At 47.5% G+C, this 19,598-nt stretch overlaps 1 protein-coding gene across 2 annotated transcripts in view; it reads right to left on the bottom strand.

Moving 5' to 3' along the window:
- LOC106815766 (mitochondrial import inner membrane translocase subunit Tim10 B-like) overlaps positions 1-2,303 on the bottom strand; it is a 13,958-nt gene extending 11,655 nt beyond the window's left edge. Inside the window, exon 1 of one of the 2 annotated variants that reach the window (XR_001394789.1) lies at positions 2,245-2,303. Coding sequence is in view for 1 of the 2 variants with exons in the window: in XM_014820276.1 (XP_014675762.1) it covers positions 2,138-2,161 (24 nt within the window). In the remaining variant the exon portion in view is untranslated. Of the gene's footprint in view, positions 1-2,137; positions 2,211-2,244 lie in introns of those variants that run through there. The other variant, XM_014820276.1, reaches the window with a different exon arrangement.
- Between the last annotated feature and the right edge of the window lie 17,295 nt (positions 2,304-19,598).

Here is a 19,598-nt window from a genome sequence, read left to right as displayed (position 1 = left end):
ATACACCGGCGACTATACACGAGCTAGGTCGCCAGCCGTTTTAGATTTGTGCCGCAATTCTGCATTTCCTCCCTATACCTTAAGCGTTAAGCGCCAGGAATGTTTCCCCTTCTTGTACACCTCTTGACCTTTGACCTTGCACCCCAGCTATCGACAGTCCAACTCGCTTTTCGCGATTACCCCCCACGCTCCCGAATATCGTGACGTACGTCGAGGCCGTGTAAGATTTGCTGCCCAACTGTTGCAACGGACGGACGCACGGACGGACGCCCACGCGACGCGACGATCAGTGCGATTCTACAAGCTGCATCTGACTATGCTCACATGAGGCCTAAAAAGTAATATAATTCATTCCCCACCCTTAGCAAAAATTAATAATTATAAGTACGGTGGTCAATATATCGTTCTGTGCTGTCATAATTGCCTGCTGCCTGTGCCGTTAAAATAACCTAAGCAAAATAAAACGGCCTAACAGCCCCTACAGCAGTCCATACTACGATGTGGACTGGCTGGCTACGGCAGCCGTATCTCCAAGTTACGAGGCTGCAGGTACGGCAGTCCATTTGCATATGCGTCGCTTTCCCACAAAAAATATGCCTTGGAAATTAAGTAGCTGGTGCCACCGATCCAACTTTTAAGTTCCGGCCAGGAACCAGAACCAGCCGAACTACCTTGCCCGCAACCGGAACTGCAAGCTGTTGAATAAACTTGACAGTTTTAACTGGCCCAGTAATTGCGCAAACTCATTCGGCCTGAACAAAACATTATTAAGCAGGCACATCACTCAGCCGCAGTAGGACAATGCTCATCTGTTCTACACTGTTTCATACTGTCACATGTGCTCATTGTTTTACAAACCTAGAACACATCTAACTCAGCAAAGCGTTCACAATTCTACACTTGTTCTCATTTGTTCTCATGCCCTACAAAGTCTAATACAGGCGCACTGTTGCTTGTCGTGTATGACATCATCTGCTTACAGCTGCATAACATCCCTTATGGCATCTTATTCCGAGCGAATTGGCTGGCAAAAACCTGCATGTTGCAGTATCCTGCGTTTTAGTCGATTATTTCTCAACTAACACAAACAGATGCCATTCCTGTCGCTCTCAAGATGTTATTGTATTTAAAACGAAAATCTCGTGAATCACCCTAACATTCAGTTAGGCTTCAGTTCAGTTCAGCGAATGTTCAAGTGCGCAAACGTATTTTCTGCGGCCCCGAATAGTGTAAAGTTTGTTACACACTATAATTGTCAGCCAAGTTGTCTCTAATTGATGGCTCAATCATACATTCAGCGACTGATCTTTTGATCTTGCATGACGCTTGGAGCAGCAAATGAAGATTAGGAAAAAGTCCGTTCCGCCGACTGTTCCTGAAGCGCTTCGGCTCAGAACGCAACTTTGAAAATTGCGGGAAAAAAAGACTTAGCTTCCAGCCAGGATCCAAGTTCCGGTGCACCCCTAAAATTAATCCACGATTTAAGGGAAGTTTGAGCCCGCATATATAGTTCGATTGAACTTATAAATATAACGAATCAAGATAGCCGAGCCGTGGGTATGAATTCAGAAATATAGCGGCGCGAGTGTTACTGTTAGCGTTTAGATTTAGGGGTGCAGATACCTTCATTAGACAGTTTTTGCAGTCACGTGGAGCGACTGCTCGGCGCAAACGAACTGCCGTACCGCAGCTCGCTAAATTGGAGATAGCAGTGCCGACTCGCATTCTCCAGCCACGGCCGCACACTACGTGTACTGCGTCCAAGTGCTGTCAGCTTCAGTGTCGCTGATAGGTCTATGTCCCCAGCGGTACTGCCGGAACGTAGTCCCTGCCGGTACGCGTCGGTAACGCGGAACGTTACCCTGCTAGCTAAATCACGGGTGTACTATCTAATAATATGCCCGCCCGACCGTTAACTCGCCTACTCCACTAACGAGTCTAGCGAGTCGCCTACGCCTACTCCCTAACTCTAACTCTAACCCTAAACACTAACCCTAACCAATATTCAGCTAGATAGTTACCAGGGGCCTACGTTCCGCGTTATACGCGACCGTACCCAGGCGTACGTTCCGCATGCTACCCTGGGGGGAACATAGACCTATCAGCGTCATGTGTCAGTCGTGAGCTTCAGACTTACATTTCTAACGCCAGCCTTCATCATGCGTTACAGTCGAATTCTAAAGACACCTAGCCCCCTACTAAACACATAGTATATATTAGTCATTAGATCAGCTTTCCCGGTACCTCTTAGGCGAAAAATTTAGTTTGTTTTAGTTTAAATCAGAGACGGGAGATACAAAGAAGTTACAAAGTAAACTATCTCGCATTTCACAACTAAAAAAACAACAGTGGAACACTGGGCACACTAGCGACAGCTTTCCTATTGCTCGCTCCACTTGTTTCATGTGCGCAAAAAGTGAAGTGAGACATGTCGCCATTTAGCTACGTGTACCTTGGGAGTGGTCGTTAATACTAAATAGATTAGTAGTGTCACAGTACTATGCACTTGTGATTGTACATGCAATATATAGCGTAAGCCACTACTAACACAGACCTTACATTCCAATGTTTATATGCAAGTTACTATTCACGCGCCATTACATCTAGCCAGATAGGACTGAGATAACTTGTAAAGTTGTAAGTTCGCATTCAATATTGTCGCTTATTTGACGTTATTTTACATGACACGACTACTACTATAGTAGTACTCAGTACTACGCGAAAAAAAAAATATATATAATCGCTAAAGAAATACGAAATCTATTTACTACCAAACTCCAAAGTCTTAATGTTTTCTATACCTTTCATTCATCTATTTCTAATATTCGCCGACGACGTAACCAATTTTCCTGTAAATCCCTGTCAAAATGCTCATTCGCAAACAAACGCTGGCTGCCGCTGCCACACTGCCACATAAATTATATAGCAGGTAGCGAAAGCGTGCTGGCCAAAATTTGCCTGTGACGCTTGCTTGATTTCACACGAATTACAACACAAATATTTCTTGAAAACCATTCTTACTCCATCTGTGTCTACTATTGAAGAACAGTGTTCACTTGCTTATAAGACATACTGTGTGTGTTTCGTAAACTGAGCTGTGCTCACCGCGAAATCACACAAAACCTAACGAAATTCTGCGCGCTTCGCTCTTGTGCCCGCAGTTTATGTAAATGGCGTCCGGGAATCAGGAACACACCACCGGCGCTCTTCGTGACTCGTTTTTGCCAACGCCTTCACTGGCGGCCTTTGGACGAGCGCTCGTAACCGCGGCAGCTTGGAACAAGCAGCGTGGGGTAAGTTTCTCAAAAATGCAGTGCGCCCGCGATAGCCTTGTGGGTTATACTTGCCCAGCGCATTTCACATGAAACTGCGCAACGTGGGAGCGAACGTCGCAGCCAATTGTCGTCAGGCTTTGTGTGATTTCGCGTGACACAGCTCCGGTTACGAACACAGACAGTATGTTTTTTATAACAAGCTGAACTAATGTTCCTTCAAATAGCAAACAAAGAGGAGTAGAATGGTTGAATATTTGTGTTGTATTCGTGTGAACATGGAAGCGTGATTTGGCATTACTGTGAATTTGGCAGCACGCTTTCCTACCTGCTAATATCTTATGTTGTCAGTGTGCCAGCGGCAGCCAGCGTTTGTTGGAGCATGAGCATCTTGGATGGCAATTTAGCAGCGAAATGAGTCTGCGCAATAATAGGTGAAAGAGAGTAATAGAAATTTGGTAAGTACTTTGGTTGTGTAAATAGCATTCGCATATTTATTTAGCATTATATTTTAATTGAAACGCTTCAAGTGCCTGTCTATAGCCCCTTGTTGGCACAGCGCTGTGGCCGCAACAAAGGGCTATAGTACTAGAGCTAACATCACACATGCAATTTTATGTTGGCCATGCGTTTTGAGTCTAGAAATAAAACGAAATTTATCTCATGACAAATTTTTTATAATTTCAGTAATGACTTAATGTCATTGTCAAGCGACAAAAGTAATCATTAGGCAATACGCTCACGTATCTAGCTCATCAGTTAGAATGGACCTGCTCGCATTCATTATATGTCACGATGTAAACTAATAATGCCAATAATGGTCTGTATTTGTGTAACTTCAGTACATTGGAGTTCGACAGTCCCTAGAAATAACCAGGATTCCAGGGGAGGCTTACAGATGGCCAATAACCAGGGATTAGCCCACAAGTTATAATAGTCTAACATGGAATATCAGACAACACCAGACGTGCATTGCAGTGTGTAGCAACTCTCCGTAATTTCATACATTGATTTGTATCTCTTAGGGCAAAGCAGGCACTTGGCTTCTGTCTGAAACCACTCGCGGTACGGTACAGTTAGTTGCTCTCCTCCAACTTACTATTGCCAAGTAAAACTCAAGCACGTGAGAGGATTTTACAGATTTTTATATGTGTTTAAACGTTTTTATTTTTTATATAGCTCATCTTGACATAGTCAGATCCAGCTTGTAGAATCGCGATGATCGTCCGTCCGTGCCGTCCGGTCCCGTGCGTCCGTACGTGCCGTCGATCAACAGTTGCGGCACAAATCTTAACGCTTCGACGTACGGTCACGATTATTCGGACGTGGGGGGCGTAATCCGAAAAACGAGTTCGGATGTCAAGCTGGAGGGCGTGCAAAGCTCAAAGTCAAGAGGTGTAAAATAAGGCGGAAACATTCACTGCCTTAACTTAAGGTATAGGGCAGGAAATGCCAGAATTTGCCGCACAAATCTAAACGGCTCAGCCTAGGCTCGTGATAGCATCGCGTGTATAGCATCATAGTAGGGAAAAGCCATCACTGTGCCGAAATTGGAGCGTCACAGGTCAAGGTCAATGGGCCCCACAGGGCAGATTTTAGGACATTTTCTGAGGAACATGTCTTGACGGAGACGCAATGAAAACTTTTTTTGTTTCAGCCGATGACCTACCCATTTTTTAACTGCTTATATTGAAAGGACCATAAATGTGCTTATCAACTGACGTGCCGAAGAGTAAGTGTCTGATAACCTTTTGACCGCAAAGAGGAGGGCCAGGTTAAACATGGATTTGTTAACTGTTACTGGTTAGCAAAGAATTTTGACTGCCTGGGCTTTGCTAGCTAGAAAATCTATACATGCCTGATGTATGAGGCATACAATGTCACAGTGAATTTCAAAAGCTAAATTTGCTTGTCAAGAAGCCGTTTATGCTCGCTTAAATCGTCTAATATAATTTCTTATGGCATTCTGTACTGTCAGTTTCGTTAATATGCCACATGCCAGTGCATGTGGTCCGGCGCTGGATAAAAGTATGGTGTAGTTTTTGCCTGCGTTATTAGGTACAGGTGGCAGCTCTCTATTGCCCCAGCTTGTAGGAGCGTGTTAAACATTTTGATTTCGTTCCTCAACGCCTGTTGGCTGAGTACCTGTGGTGGCTGGAACGCTTACCATTTTTACAGTGAAATTCCACACATAACTCTTACTTGAACAATGTTACTTAGAGATAGATGAGCATGAGTTAGTATATGACCGATTCTGAGTGTACATTTATGAATAGTATGGAATCAGGTCACTAGCACTCAAATAATTACCCAGGAGTGAGGCCTTGTGGCATCCCAGACTTTAATTTTCTTATCAAATTTGGCACCAATATAGACGCAAATGTGTACGTTCTTGAGCTTATTCGCCGTCCACTAATCACTGGCCTACCTTGTTTTGTTTTTGTTTTAATAGGGTTAGGGCTCACATGCACCATAAAACATTAGTTTCTAGGCCACGCCATTTGTATCAACCAATGGGATTTGAGTTTATGCAGGAAATCGCAGAAGCGTTGCTGAATGATGTGTACGCAACTGCCGTATCTGCATCTGCGCCTAACAAAGGTGTCACTACGCACAACTTAAATGTTACGTTTATAACCGTAGCAACAGACCTCAGATGAGCCCAGACGCTCTGCGGCTCTTGTTTGTATCTTAAGTGTTGCATGATGAGGAGCTTTTGGCAGTAGCTTCTAAGATTTGCACGATCATAACAAGGAAATGCTGAAGAATTTTTCAGCATTTGATAAGTGCATGGTTACATAAACACATACAAGTTTCTTTACTATGTATTGCACATACATATATATTCACATGTCCATACGCATGGTATTAGTTCGCGTACTCATTCTCAGAATAATGTTTACCAACATGTATGTAGGGTATTAGCTAGCACTGAGAAAGAGGTGGTAGTGTCAAATGACTAGAACAATCGTGTCTTGGCAATATGAGCACTAAAGATGCCCTAAATAGGCCATCGAAAACACAGGAAAATGATTCGTTAGGTAATACCCTGGTAACAGGTGGCCATCGTAGCTAACTCAAGCTGATGGCCAGTACTATAAACTGATTCACAGTGTCGGTGTCAGACATGCAGGCTAGTGTAGTGGCTGTAAATGTAAAATACTGTTATGTTGCTCCACGTGTGGAGTGGAAGAACGTCAAGTGGGGAGATTGGCACATACTTGCATTGCTTTTCTTTATTCAGTGGTTTATAGCCTGGGGTCATTAAGTCGCTGGTAATATCTGTTGTCACGTGGTCAATTTCAGTGAACAGTATACATGGTTTCTTATACATAGGAGGCACAGTGGCGCACCGCCATTGTCAAATTTAACATCGCCATTGTGAAAATGTTCTTGTATTTACTGATAAGTATATCCTGTATCTATATACCTATAAGTATACCAATACATCCTGTATTTGAATCCATCATGCGCGTTTTTTCCCAAACTGGCCATTACCTCCTTTGTCTAAATTTCTCGCGGAAGAAACCCTGGTATATACTTAGTAAGATAATATCTAGGGTTTCATTTGAGTTGGTTTTCACTTGTTCTCTTCCATCTGATAATATCATAGAAATTCTGTATGTAATTCTAACATGACAAACTAGCTCAGCAATATTTCCTGCATTCACGATTCCAGTTATAAATTCTGATGTTAGTGCAGCTTTAATGTTTTTATTGATATGATTAGCTCATTCTCATGACAAAAAGGATTAATTAATTTTAAGGCTAAACCTGCTGTTCGAAGTACTCGACCTAATGCTGCTGCTAAGCTTAAAATCTTAAATTGTAAACATTTGATTATCTTACGTCATATTAATACGTCATTTACATGAAAAACTGTAGGTTCTCATGTAGTTATCGCTAAATATACCGTAACTGCGTATGTGGGATGCTTTCAGTTGGAGGTAAGCTGGTTAAGCTGACGATCGTAACCGCAGGAGTGTGATTATTACAGCTTCATAGATTATGGCAGTCGTGTTTATAGTCTCTTTACTTTCCGCAGTGAACCTCCTTGTTAAGTAGTCATTGCAGAAAGTGGATTTTTATAGCACTTTCCCTTGTCATGTCTTAAAAAATCATACTAGATAAAAAAATGCATGTCACAAATTTGAATAGTGGTGCAAAGTTTGACAACTGTTTTGCCATGTTTTTATACAGCTTTTACTTTCTATATTTGTATCATAATCATTAATTGAATAGATAGATATCTTTATTTCTTAACTTGGTTTGTTATTTTCTGGCTTCTCTAACTTAGAACTGGTAAAATTTGTTGGTAGCTATTTGTTGTTGCATTGCCACGCTATTTACTTGTACATGCCATGGTTCACAAATTTGTTCGTTTTCATCAACTGACATCCCCTTCTAATGTTTCTTCTGTATTAGAGGAGGTATGATGGGGGTGAACTAGGGTTTGTCAATGGGGTGATTTATGCAAAAGTTACTAACGTCAGTAAGGATATTTGCACTTTATTGGGTTGAAATTTTATTCGTCACATTTACGTATTAATAATGTAACACGTAATTAGATCTGATTCGTAAGAGAGTGAGGGTGAAGTACATGGTTTAAACAGCACGAAACCTCTCCGCTGTACGCCGCCTAACGTTAGTGACAGTGTGCGCTGATGCAGACAGGAAATTTGACAGCCGCATAAATGTGTGATTTCATGTTTTCATAAATTCATTCGCATAAATTCATTTCGTGTTAGTATGACAACACATTTCTGCTCTCGAGTATTTTTAGCGGAAGCTAGGCAGATGGTGCAAATGGTGAAGGGCCCAGAAATCTATACGTTTATATTGCCGTTGAAGCGCGATTTCGAAGCAGGAAAATGGTAAAATCATTGTAGAACAGCTGTCTAATAGCTCTCAATTATTGAGCTCGTTGTGTGACTTAGTCGTGAGTATTTTATGCACGCAGTCGATGGCAAAAACAGTGAATAACTGCGAACAACGTCTTCAGCCGTAAATTAAAGTCATCCCATCTGACATTTTGCGTGAATATGACTGGCTGAGTGGCTGTACTGTAATGTTTTATGCTGTCAGAAGATGTTAACTAAGCACTCGTCAGTCCGTTAGTGTACTATCTCGTGTATGTTTCTGCAATTTGTGTTGTTATATTTTGGCACAAGTCTCTGCGTATCTATATAGTGGTGTTTTACGACTCGTATAAACTATTTTACTGATTAACTGTGTTGCATAGTCATGAGAGAACAGTTACTGTGTGTTTGCCTTATCTTGCTCACCATTCTCGAGTATTTTTGATTGTTTATATTGGTGTCTTGAAAATAAGACTAATTGGTTTTGACTAGCAATAATATATATATATATATATATATATATATATATATATATATATATATATCTGTCCTTGTTGTACACGCGTTGGATGCTGTGGCATGTAACCCCACTAACACATCGTGGACGTATTTAGACAAAATCCGTTCGTCTCGCAGAATATGTAGAATTAGCACCAGAATGGGAAAGTTTGCACCCCACCCTCCTCAGGAAGCCAGCGTTTACAGCCTAACAGCATCCATTGATCGTGCACCGGCCAGTTCTGTTCTGCATCCCCAATAATAATATATATATATTACAGCCCGCGACGACCAATCGTTTTCATTGCGCTCTTTCCTTTCCAACGACGGCCGAGAGTTAAAATTCCGATCCAGTACGTGTCTATATATCGATTCTCCGGCGACACTGTCTAGTTAAAATCTGGCTAATTCAATAACTGGGCCCGCATGGCCGAGTTTTGTCTGTTGCTCTTTATCTCCCCTCTCCTTCTCCTCCGCCCTCTCTCTCCCCCTTTCCCCGGTCTGCCTGGCTTTCTGCCACCCCCTCTGTCTCTTCCCCCTTTGTCTTACCCTTCTCTCACTATTTCCCCCTCCCCCTCTCTCTCCCTTTGTCTTACCCTTTTCTCTCTATTTCCCCCTCTCCCCTGTCTTACCCTTTTCTCTCACTATTTCCCCCTCTCCTTGTATCTCTTCCCCTGTCTACCCTTCTCTCTCTCGTATTTACTCAGCCCCTCTGTTCCGTGCTCCATCTTCTTCCCGGACTCGGGTGCAGAGCGGCAACGAATGCTGTGCGCTGTTGTGAGGATGATGATGAGTGATCGATGCTCTCGGGCCAATAGCGGGTGTGGTCGCCTCGCGGCGCGGCGTACCGAGCATCAATGAACTCGCTGCATCGCTGGTGGTACAGTGTGGGTGCGGGGAGGCGGCGTCGACGCGCTGAAGCTGCGACGGCGGTGGTTTAATCGGCGGAGGGCGCGTGATTGATCGCGGGCGCAGCTGTTTGCGATGGAGCTTGCCGGCCTGAAATCAATACAGCAGCAAGTACTCAGGCAGCAGCAGCAACAAACAACATAACAGCAACAAATCAGCGAGGCAGCGCAGCAGCAGCACAACAGCACTAACAGCAACAACAGCAGCAAGCATGAGTAGTAGCAGCAGCAACGAGCACGAGAGTAGTAGCAGCAGCAGACAACAACAGCAGCAGCAGCAACAGGCAGCAGAAGTAGTAAGCAGCAGCACATGACAACAAGCAAGCAGCGAACAACAGCAGCAGCAACAACACGCATAACAGGCAACACTAGCAGCCAAGCAAGAGTAGTAGGGGCAGCAGCAAAGCATGCACCACCACAGCAGCAAATATAGCGAGCAACAGCAGGGCAGCAGCAGCAGCCTTCTCCCATCACGCCTCGCTGATAACCGCTGCGTAAATATCTAGAATGCTAGATATATAATGGATCGTTGTGGAAATGCGTAGGCCTGGTAGCAGCAACAGTGGCGCAGACAATAGCAGCAGCTCCTTCCGCGTCACCTCTTCCTGATAATGCCCTGTGTAGATAGATGATTACAAGAGTACATAATTAGAGACATCTAATATTATGTACTTTTGATGTTAGTGCATTAAGAATAGGATCGTCTGTGGAACAAAACGCGTAGTCGCGATAACACGCAAGTGCTAAAAACACCAAAGAGCATATAGGTGTTAACTTGCTCTTGATTACACCACCAGGCCAGTAGGCAGGTGCAGGCAGTACTACGTACGCAGCAGCAAGTTACTGTGCCACTGTGAGTTCAGCAAGTAGCAGTAGCATAGTATCAGTGGCAGTACCGATGCAGCAGGAGCAGCAGCAGCAGCGTCGCCTGTTGTCGACACGTTGCTTTCTAGTCTTGCCCGCAGCGCGTCGTCTGCGGATCGCAGCCGTGAGCACGTGACGTGCACGCCACTGACGCTCGCGTAACACGGCGTATCTGCTGAGATGCTGGTTCGTTTGAATGGATTGTTCAGCCTGGGGGGGGAATCCGATAATAGTGTTGCTACTTGCTTCTGCTGCTGCTCGCTGCGTTGAGAGCTAGTCATTGTTAGCGCTAGGCGGCAGCACGCGAGTAGACAGTGTAGTAGTTTAGCTGGAACTGCGATACTCTGGCAGCGACATGTTTCCGTACGGCGGCCGATGAGTACCGGCAGATACAAAGGTATAACGCGAGCTTCTTCGGTTAGCTGTCTGACTATACGTGTAGCCTTCCCCCGCCCATCACTTGTGGCTGAAAAAAGGGGAAAGGGCTTACACGGATAGGGAACGACATTTATTTGCGATTACTGCGAGCTGTTTTAAGAGAGAGAAAGGGTGGAATCTTGTTACGTGTGCTCACGCTTGTGTGTCGCAGCGTGTGCGTCTGTGACCCGTGTGTTGACGTGGTGTTGAACAGAACACGGGTGTGAGCGCGTGTGTGTGTGTCCATCACAGTGTTGGTGAACTGCGCGAGCCGGCTCCCAAGAGAAGCGCGATTCTGTCTCGGTCTCTGTGCTGGCCTCCGTGAGGGTTTCTTTGAGGTTCTGCAGGGGGATGTGTGTACTGGGTGCACGGTGGCTGATAGTGTAAGGTAGATGTAGACGCGCGCCGTAACCTCCCCAGAGAGAAGGTGGATGTAGGCTCGTCGTTGTACGTGTCCCGTGAGGCGAGGGATATGTGTGTGTCAAGGGCGAGGTGTGTACGGCAGTGACTCGTGCCAGCGTCGTGTGCTGGTGGCTCTGGTTGTTGTTACGTGCATACATACCCGGTCCCTGCTGGCGTAGTGTCGAGCCCCCTGCTGCTGGAAGTCCCATCCTCTCACGCGGGTGCATGACGCGGCAGGTGTGCTGTCTCAGTGTCTGCAGGCGCGCTGAGCATTGTCGATATGAGGATACGATTACACATATTGCGTGTTCTGCGCTATAGTTTGTGCGCGTGCCAGCGGACGTGCAGGCGCGTGTGTACGTGCGTGCGTGAGTGCATGTGTAAGCTTTACCACCGTGTCGTCCTTCTCACGTGTCCTCTGTCCCCTCGACTCTGTCACGTGTCCCCCTGTCAACACACCCTCCTGTCACTGTGTTTCCCTATCAACACAACTCTGTCAACTGTGTTTCCCTATCAACACATTCCTCTGTCACTGTGTCCCCTTGTCAACACATCCCTCTGTCACTGTGTCCCCCTGTCAACACATCCCTCTGTCACTGTGTTCCCCTATCAACACAACCCTCTGTCACTGTGTCCCCCTGTCAACACGTCCCTTTGTCACTGTGTTCCCTTGTCAACACATCCCTCTGTCACTGTGTCCCCCTGTCAACACGTCCCTCTGTCACTGTGTCCCCCTGTCAACACGTCCCTTTGTCACTTTGTTCCCTTGTCAACACATCCCTCTGTCACTGTGTCCCCCTGTCAACACGTCCCTCTGTCACTGTGTCCCCTGTCAACACATCCCTCTGTCACTGTGACCCCCTGTCAACCAATCCCTCTGTCGCCACATCCCTCTATCACAGTGTCCCCCTGTCACCGTGTCCCTCTGTCACTGCAGGTCCCGGTTTCGGCATGGCGCAGCACCGGCAGCTGACGACCAATGGCAGCCCGGACGCGTCCGAATTCGTCGATCAGGACCTGACGTCGATCCCGGACGTCGGTGAGAGCGCGTCGGCGGTGATCGGCGGCGACGACGCGCTCACGAGCTTCACGATGTACGGTTCGACGCCGGCCAACATGCCGCGCTCCAACACCGTGCCGGGAGGTGAGTGTGGGGGGAGGTCAGGGGTCAGTGGGGTCAGGTATGTAGCATCAGTACAGGAGGTGAGTGTGGGGGAGGTCAGGGTCAGTGGGGTCAGGTATGTAGCATCAGTACCAGGAGGTGAGTGTGGGGGAGGTCAGGGGTCAGTGGGCAGGTATGTAGCATCAGTACCAGGAGGTGAGTGTGGGGGAGTCAGGGGTCAGTGGGGTCAGGTATGTAGCGTCAGTACCAGGAGGTGAGTGTGGGGGGGAGGTCAGGGGTCAGTGGGTCAGGTATGTAGCGTCAGTATAGAGGTGAGTGTGGGGGAGGTCAGGGTCAGTGGCAGCGAAAAAAATACACGGGAGCGCGAGCGATTTCGCTCCCGTCAGCTTTCAAAGCGCTCTGGTAACAACAATTCCGAGAGCGAAAAATTTTTGAAGATACGAGAAAAAATCGCTCCGTGCCGGGCGGCAGCGTTAGAATTAGTTCCGCATCCCGGAGGCTCGAGCGCTACAAGTTTTTGCTCGGGGCATTAGCAATAAGTTTTTTATATCGCAGGGGTTAATTATCGTGGGGAGTGAGGGCACGACCAGTGACACCAGACACGCGCGTAACCAAAGCTGTTAACTGAATTCGTCACTGATTTGTAGAAAGTGAACTATTTTTATTCATTTAGATATCTAGAAGCAATGTAAACTGTATATACTTAAAAAGATTCTAGCCACTTGTAACCTTTGCGGATGTGCGGCAGCATTGATCTATGCATGGGTACGCGTGGACTGGGGAGGAGAAAACGAAAGTAAAACCTTACCAGAAGCTCCGCATTCCTAGAGATTCCAGTACGTCTTTTTAACATACTCAAAGTAACTAAAAACTCTCTCTGAAATTCAGAACTTGCTCAGTCGATGTAAAATAAAAGTTGAAAAGATGAAAAGAAATAAAGTAAAAAAAGAAACTTGAAAATAACCATACCATCATTACCATGATTATAATTCTTGATTTCCTGTCTTTGTCATGTTACTGACATTGTGTACCGTGTAGTGCATGTCTGTCTGTGTGAATGAAATTGAATAAGAATGTGATTGGTTTAACTTAGTCGAGTGAAATGAGATGAAAAAAATGTGATCGAATGTAATTTGTTACGATTTCTTAACACTGATAGTCTGATACTGGTGCTGAGTGTGAATGCTGATAATGATATTAATTAGAGTCAGTGCATTCAAAATTATGAAAATTTTAACAAATCATGCTATGAAAAGTAGCTCTGGCAAGCCTAAAATAGCTCCCGTAAAAAAAATTACGAGAGCTCTTTTTTTCATACAAAATCAAAAAGAGTGCTCTCGTAAAAAAAAAATATTTTAGGGCTGTCAGTGGGGTCAGGTATGTAGCGGTCAGTACCAGGAGGTGAGTGTGGGGGAGTCAGGGGTCAGTGGGTCAGGTATGTAGCATCAGTACCAGGAGGTGAGTGTGGGGGGAGGTCAGGGGTCAGTGGGTCAGGTATGTAGCTGTCAGTACGCAGAGGTGAGTGTGGGGGGAGGTCAGGGTCAGTGGGTCAAGATGTAGCTCAGTACAGGAGGTGAGTGTGGGGAGGTCAGGTCAGTGGGGTCAAGTATGTAGCATGAAGTACCAGGAGGTGAGTGTGGGGGGAGGTCAGGGGTCAGTGGGGTCAGGTATGTAGCATCAGTACCAGGAGGTGAGTGTGGGGGGAGGTCAGGGGTCAGTGGGTGTCAGGTATGTAGTGTCATGACTAGGAGGTGAGTGTGGGGGGGAGTCAGGGGTCGTGGGTCAGGTATGTAGCATCAGTACAGGAGGTGAGTGTGGGGGAGGTCAGGGGTCAGTGGGTAGGTATGTAGTGTCAGTACTAGGAGGTGAGTGTGGGGGGGAGGTCAGGGGTCAGTGGGTCAGGTATGTAGCGTCAGTACTAGGAGGTGAGTGTGGGGAGGTCAGGGGTCAGTGGGGTCAGCCGTGATGTAGCGTCAGTACCAGGAGTGAGTGTGGGGGGGAGTCAGGGGTCAGTGGGTTCAGTTATGTAGCATCAGTACCAGGAGGTGAGTGTGGGGGGGAGGTCAGGGTTCATGTACGTGGCGACACCTCATGTACGGTTCGACGCCGGCCAATATGCCGCGCTCCAACACCGTGCCGGGAGGTGAGTGGGGGGGGAGGTCAGGGTCAGTGGCAGGTATGTAGCGTCAGTACCAGGAGGTGAGTGTGGGGGGAGGTCAGGGGTCATGTATGTGGCGACACGATGTACGGGTGGTCTTCCTGCCAATGTGCCGCACTAGTACAACACCGTTGCAGGAGGTGAGTGTTGGGGGGTCAGGGGCGTGAGGTACATAGCGTCAGTTCCTGGGAGGTGAGTGTAGGAGGTGTTAGGGGTGTCGGGTACATAGCGACAGTACCGGGAGGTGAGTGTGAGGAGGGCATAGGTCAGAGGTCAGGGGTTAGGTGTGTTTAGGTACGTAGTGACACACAATGTATGGCTAGACTTACTGCGCACATGCCACCTGTGCCTAAACACACATGCACGCAGTGCATCGCGAAATCATTCTCTGAGAGTGTGGGGAATAAGGCACCTGCATTCGTATGCACAGTCATGCCGGCGGCTTTGTGCTGCCGGCGGGCAGAGTGCACGGCTGCGGCGTGCCAGCATGCATATATGCAAATAATGCATATATAGGTGTGACATGTGCCCACATGAATACAGCGTTATGTTCACCTACGCAAGCAAACCTCATGCGAGGCCGGTTGCGACACCTCGGCCGTGTCGTCGTGCCAGCTGGCTACTGCCAATATTCGAGTTCGACGAACGCCACCAGGGAAAAAATTAAAATTAATTTTTCGGGGGCTACTTTTCAAGCTCGCGTGCATGAAAATACCACTCTAAAATTTGGTTTGCATTGAACTCTATGCAAGTTTACGGGGGCTCTTTTTGGCATTTCCGGGGCTCTTTTTGGCATTTCGGGGGCTAAATAGCCTCAAGCCCCCGTGTATTTTTTTCACTGAACGCCACCGATACTAGCTGTCTTATGCATTATTGGTGATGCATCGATCATTTGAGACTTTACGGCAAGACTAAAGTGTCAGTGTGGATTCCAGCTATCTTATGCATTATTGGTGATCCATCGATCACGTGCAGCTTAGCTGTCAGTCTAGAATGTCAGCACTGATTCTGTAGCTGCACTTTTAGTGATGTCTTCGTCATTTCCAGCATAGCTGTAGACTAAACTAAAAGCAGTATACTATGCTACACTTTGAAAGAAGGTGGAGCCCTGTTGTATAATGCAATGATACTGGTACATGCACTGCTGTATACATGGTTAGTTGGTCATTTATATTCTTCGTAACACGTTTTGGCAAACACTGCTGAAAAGGTCAACCCTGATCATATATGGATAGAATGTGCCATTGGGAAATTCGATGTTCCCATTTCCATAAATGGTGATTCATCTCATGTTCTTGTGTGGGCATGAATTATGTTGCATGAATATATTTCTATGATGTGTTTATAAGGTTATAATTTTATACTAATACTGTCAAACCTGTATAAAGGTCATTGAAGGGAAATGTCGAATGTGTCCTTTATAGACGTGTCTGCAATACGAAGGTGAATGGCAACACAGGTTTGACTGTTGTTTGGTGCACTGGCGTTTTCTGTTTACCAGAAGCGGCCCGCGAAAAATAATGGCTGCGTTTAATATATGCCAATTGCACGCACAGCTGTTTACCCTGTTAGTACATTACCATGCACCATAACATGTAGCTCTATCCGTGTAGCCCTTTGCTCTGCCACATGTCAGTAGCAGAGCATAGGGCTACACAGGTGGCGCTACATCACGTGTGTTTGTCCGTCGACACCACCTCACAACCCTGGGCTTGTAGTCTGCTTCATCGTTATGTCTGTGTTTCGCGTACAGGGTCGACCCACAAGCCGTTGAGTCCCTCGCAGAGCAACGGCATGGAGGGTTTGAATGGAGCCACGCTGATGGAGGCGAACAGGAACAAACTGGACACGATAAAGGCGTGGAGCATATCGACGTTCAAGTGCACAAAGCAAATTCTGTCGGAGAAACTAGGTACGGCCCCGCACGTGCAATCGCAGGCGGCAGCATAAACACGGCATGTTAAAGCGACAGCGTCGCCTGATTTTCGACGGCCGCCGTTCGGTCGTGAGCCGAAAAGCGGGGGATGGTTTATTTGCGTGAGAGGTCGAGCGTGGAAATAAAAATCTAGAGTGTCCGTTCGTTTCGCCGTTTCCCGCGCTTTCTGTCGCCCCGCCGCGCTCCCTGCTTATAATTCGATTTCGTCGCGAGTGCTATGGAGTATTGTTGCGCGAGTCGGACGCTCCTGACCAGTTCTCCGTAATGCCGACGCTTTCGTTTGAACGCTTGTCGCGAGGGTTTCGATGGCGCGTGCGACGAATCTAAACAAAGAGACGATCTTGCCGTCGTGTCGTCTTCGACGCCTCGGAGCACTGACACGACAGGCACAGTCATCGCGAGGCAACACGGCGTTATTTGGCATTGTAGTGATAGACGCAGCAGGTGATTGTGGATGGGGGGGGGCATCAACTAACGGCGAGTATCACCTACGTGAACTCCATTGCATGGTAAAATACTACTCCTACCCTACCCTCATCATACCCCTTCACTACCCCCTGCGAATCCCATTTGCTGTTTCTCTTCGCTTGGTCTAGCGCTAGACAGGCATAAAATAATTTAATTTTGAGATACATCGAAAACATTTGCTGGAGAGGCAGCATGTCGAAATTGAATTATTGTGTATCATCAAATGAAATTCGCTGACATTATTCCGAGGACTAGGCTGAGTAAACTCAACTCTAAGACAGTTGTCATGGTGCTGTAGGCAAACGTATTTTATTCCTTGCAGGGAAGGGCCCTTAAAGTTGGTTGCCATGGTGCTGTATGCAGGTCTGTTTCTTCCTTACAAGGAAGGGCTCTAAGACTGTTGCCATGGTAATGTAAACAGATCTGGTTCTTCCTTGCAGGGAAGGGTTCTAAGACTGTTGCCATGGTGATGTTCTCCCCCTCTCTCTCCCCCTGTCTTACCCTTCTCTCTCTATTTCACCTCACTCCCTCTGTCCGTGTCCACTTTCCCGGACACGGGTGAGTAGCGGCAACGAAGCTGCCGCTGTTGGTGAGGATGATGATGATGATGATGCTTCGGGGCAATACAGCGGGTGTGGTCGCCTCGCGAGCCGGCGTTACCGAGCAATCAATAACTCGCTGCATCGCTGGTGTCAGTGTGGTGCGGGGAGGCGGCGTCGACGCTGAGGCGACGCGGTGGTTAATCGGGCGCGTGATGATCGCGGGCGGCAGCTGTGTGCGTGGAGACTCCCGGCCTGACAATAACAGCAGCAGTAGCAGCAGCAGCAGCAACAACAACACTAACAGCAACAACAGCAGCAGCAGCAACAACAACAACAGCAGCAGCAGCAACAACAGCACTAACAGCAACAACAGCAGCAGCAGAGTAGTAGCAGCAGCAACAGCACCACCCACAGAAGCAATAACAGCAGCAGCAGCAGCAGCCTTCTCCCGCATCCACCCTCCTGATAACGCTGCGTAGATATCTAGATGCTAGATATATGAATGGATCGTTGTGGAACAATGGCGTAGCCTGGTAGCAGCAACAGTGGGCAGACAATAGCAGCAGCCTCCTTCCGCGTCCACCTCTTCCTGATAACCCTGTGTAGATAGATGTTAGCAAGAGTACATAATAGAGACATCTATATTATGTACTTTTGATGTTAGTGATAGAATAGGATCGTTGTGGAACAAAAGCGTAGTCCGATAACACCAAGTGCTAATAAACACAAAGAGCTAATAGGTGTTAATTAGCTCTTGATTACACCACCAGCAGCAGTAGCAGGTGCAGCAGTACTAGTACCAGCAGCAGTACCGCCACCTGTAGCAGCAGCACCGCCACCTGTAGCAGCAGCAGCAGTAGCAGTAGCAGTAGCAATATCAGTGGCAGTACCAGCAGCAGCAGCAGCAGCGTCGCCTGTTACGTCACACGTGCTTTCAGTCTTGCCCGCACGCGCGTCGTTGCGTCGGCAGCCCGTGACACGTGACGTGACGCACTGACGCTCGCGTACACGCGTACTGCTGCAATGCTGGTTCGTTGAATGATTGTTCCCGTGAATCGATAATAAGTGTTGCTACTGCTTCTGGCTGCTGCTGCTGCTGCTTGTGAGAGAGTCATTGTTAGCCTAGGCGGCACAGCGAGTAGACAGTGTAGTAGTAGTACTGCATCACTCTGGCAGCGACATGTTCCGTACGGCGGCCCAGTACCGGCAGATAAAAGGTATACGGCTTCCTTTCGGTTAGCTCTTGACTTCACGTGTAGCCTTCCCCGCCATCACTTGTGGCTGAGGGAAGGGCTACACGGATAGGGACGACATTTAGATTTGGATTACTGCGAGCTGTTTCTAGAGAGAGAAAGGGTGGATCTTGTTAACTGTGCTCACGGCTTGTGTGTCGCAGCGTGGCGTCTGGGACCCGGTGTGTTGACGTGTGTGAACAGAACCACGGGTTGAGCGCTGTGTCGTGGATGTCATTAAGTGTTGGTGATCGCGAGCCGGCTCCCAAGAGAAGGCGATTCTGTCTCGGGTCTCTGTGCTGCCTGCCGTGAGGGTTTCTTTGAGGTTCTGCAGAGGGATGTGTGTACTGGGTGCACGATGGGTGGATGGTGTAAGGTAGATGTGGACGCGCGCCGTAACCTCCCCGGAGAGAAGGTGGATGTAGGCTCGTCGTTGTACGTGTCCCGTGAGGCGAGGGATATGTGTGTGTCGAGGGGGAGGGTGTGTACGGCAGTGACTCGTGCCAGCGTCGTGTGCTGGTGGCTCCTGGTGTGTTGTCTACGTGCATACATACCCGGGTCCCTGCTGGCTAGTGTCGAGCCACCTGCTGCTGGAAGTCCCATCCTCTCACCGGGGTGCATGACGCGGCAGGATGTGCTGTCTCAGTGTCTGCAGGCGCGCTGCAGTGTCGGATATGAGGATACGATTACATATTGCGTGTTCCTGCGCTATAGTTTGTGCGCGTGCACGCGGACGTGCAGGCGCGTGTGTACGTGCGTGCGTGAGTGCATGTGTAAGCTTTACCACCGTGTCGTCCTTCTCACCGTGTCCTTCTGTCACCGCGACTCTGTCACTGTGTCCCCCTGTCAACACATCCCTCTGTCACTGTGTTTCCCTATCAACACAACCCTCTGTCACTGTGTTTCCCTATCAACACAA

This window comes from Priapulus caudatus, unplaced genomic scaffold, assembly GCF_000485595.1.
Source record: "Priapulus caudatus unplaced genomic scaffold, Priapulus_caudatus-5.0.1 Scaffold29, whole genome shotgun sequence".
Lineage (NCBI taxonomy): Eukaryota > Metazoa > Priapulida > Priapulimorpha > Priapulimorphida > Priapulidae > Priapulus > Priapulus caudatus.
This window is presented reverse-complemented; position numbering and strand designations above follow the sequence as displayed.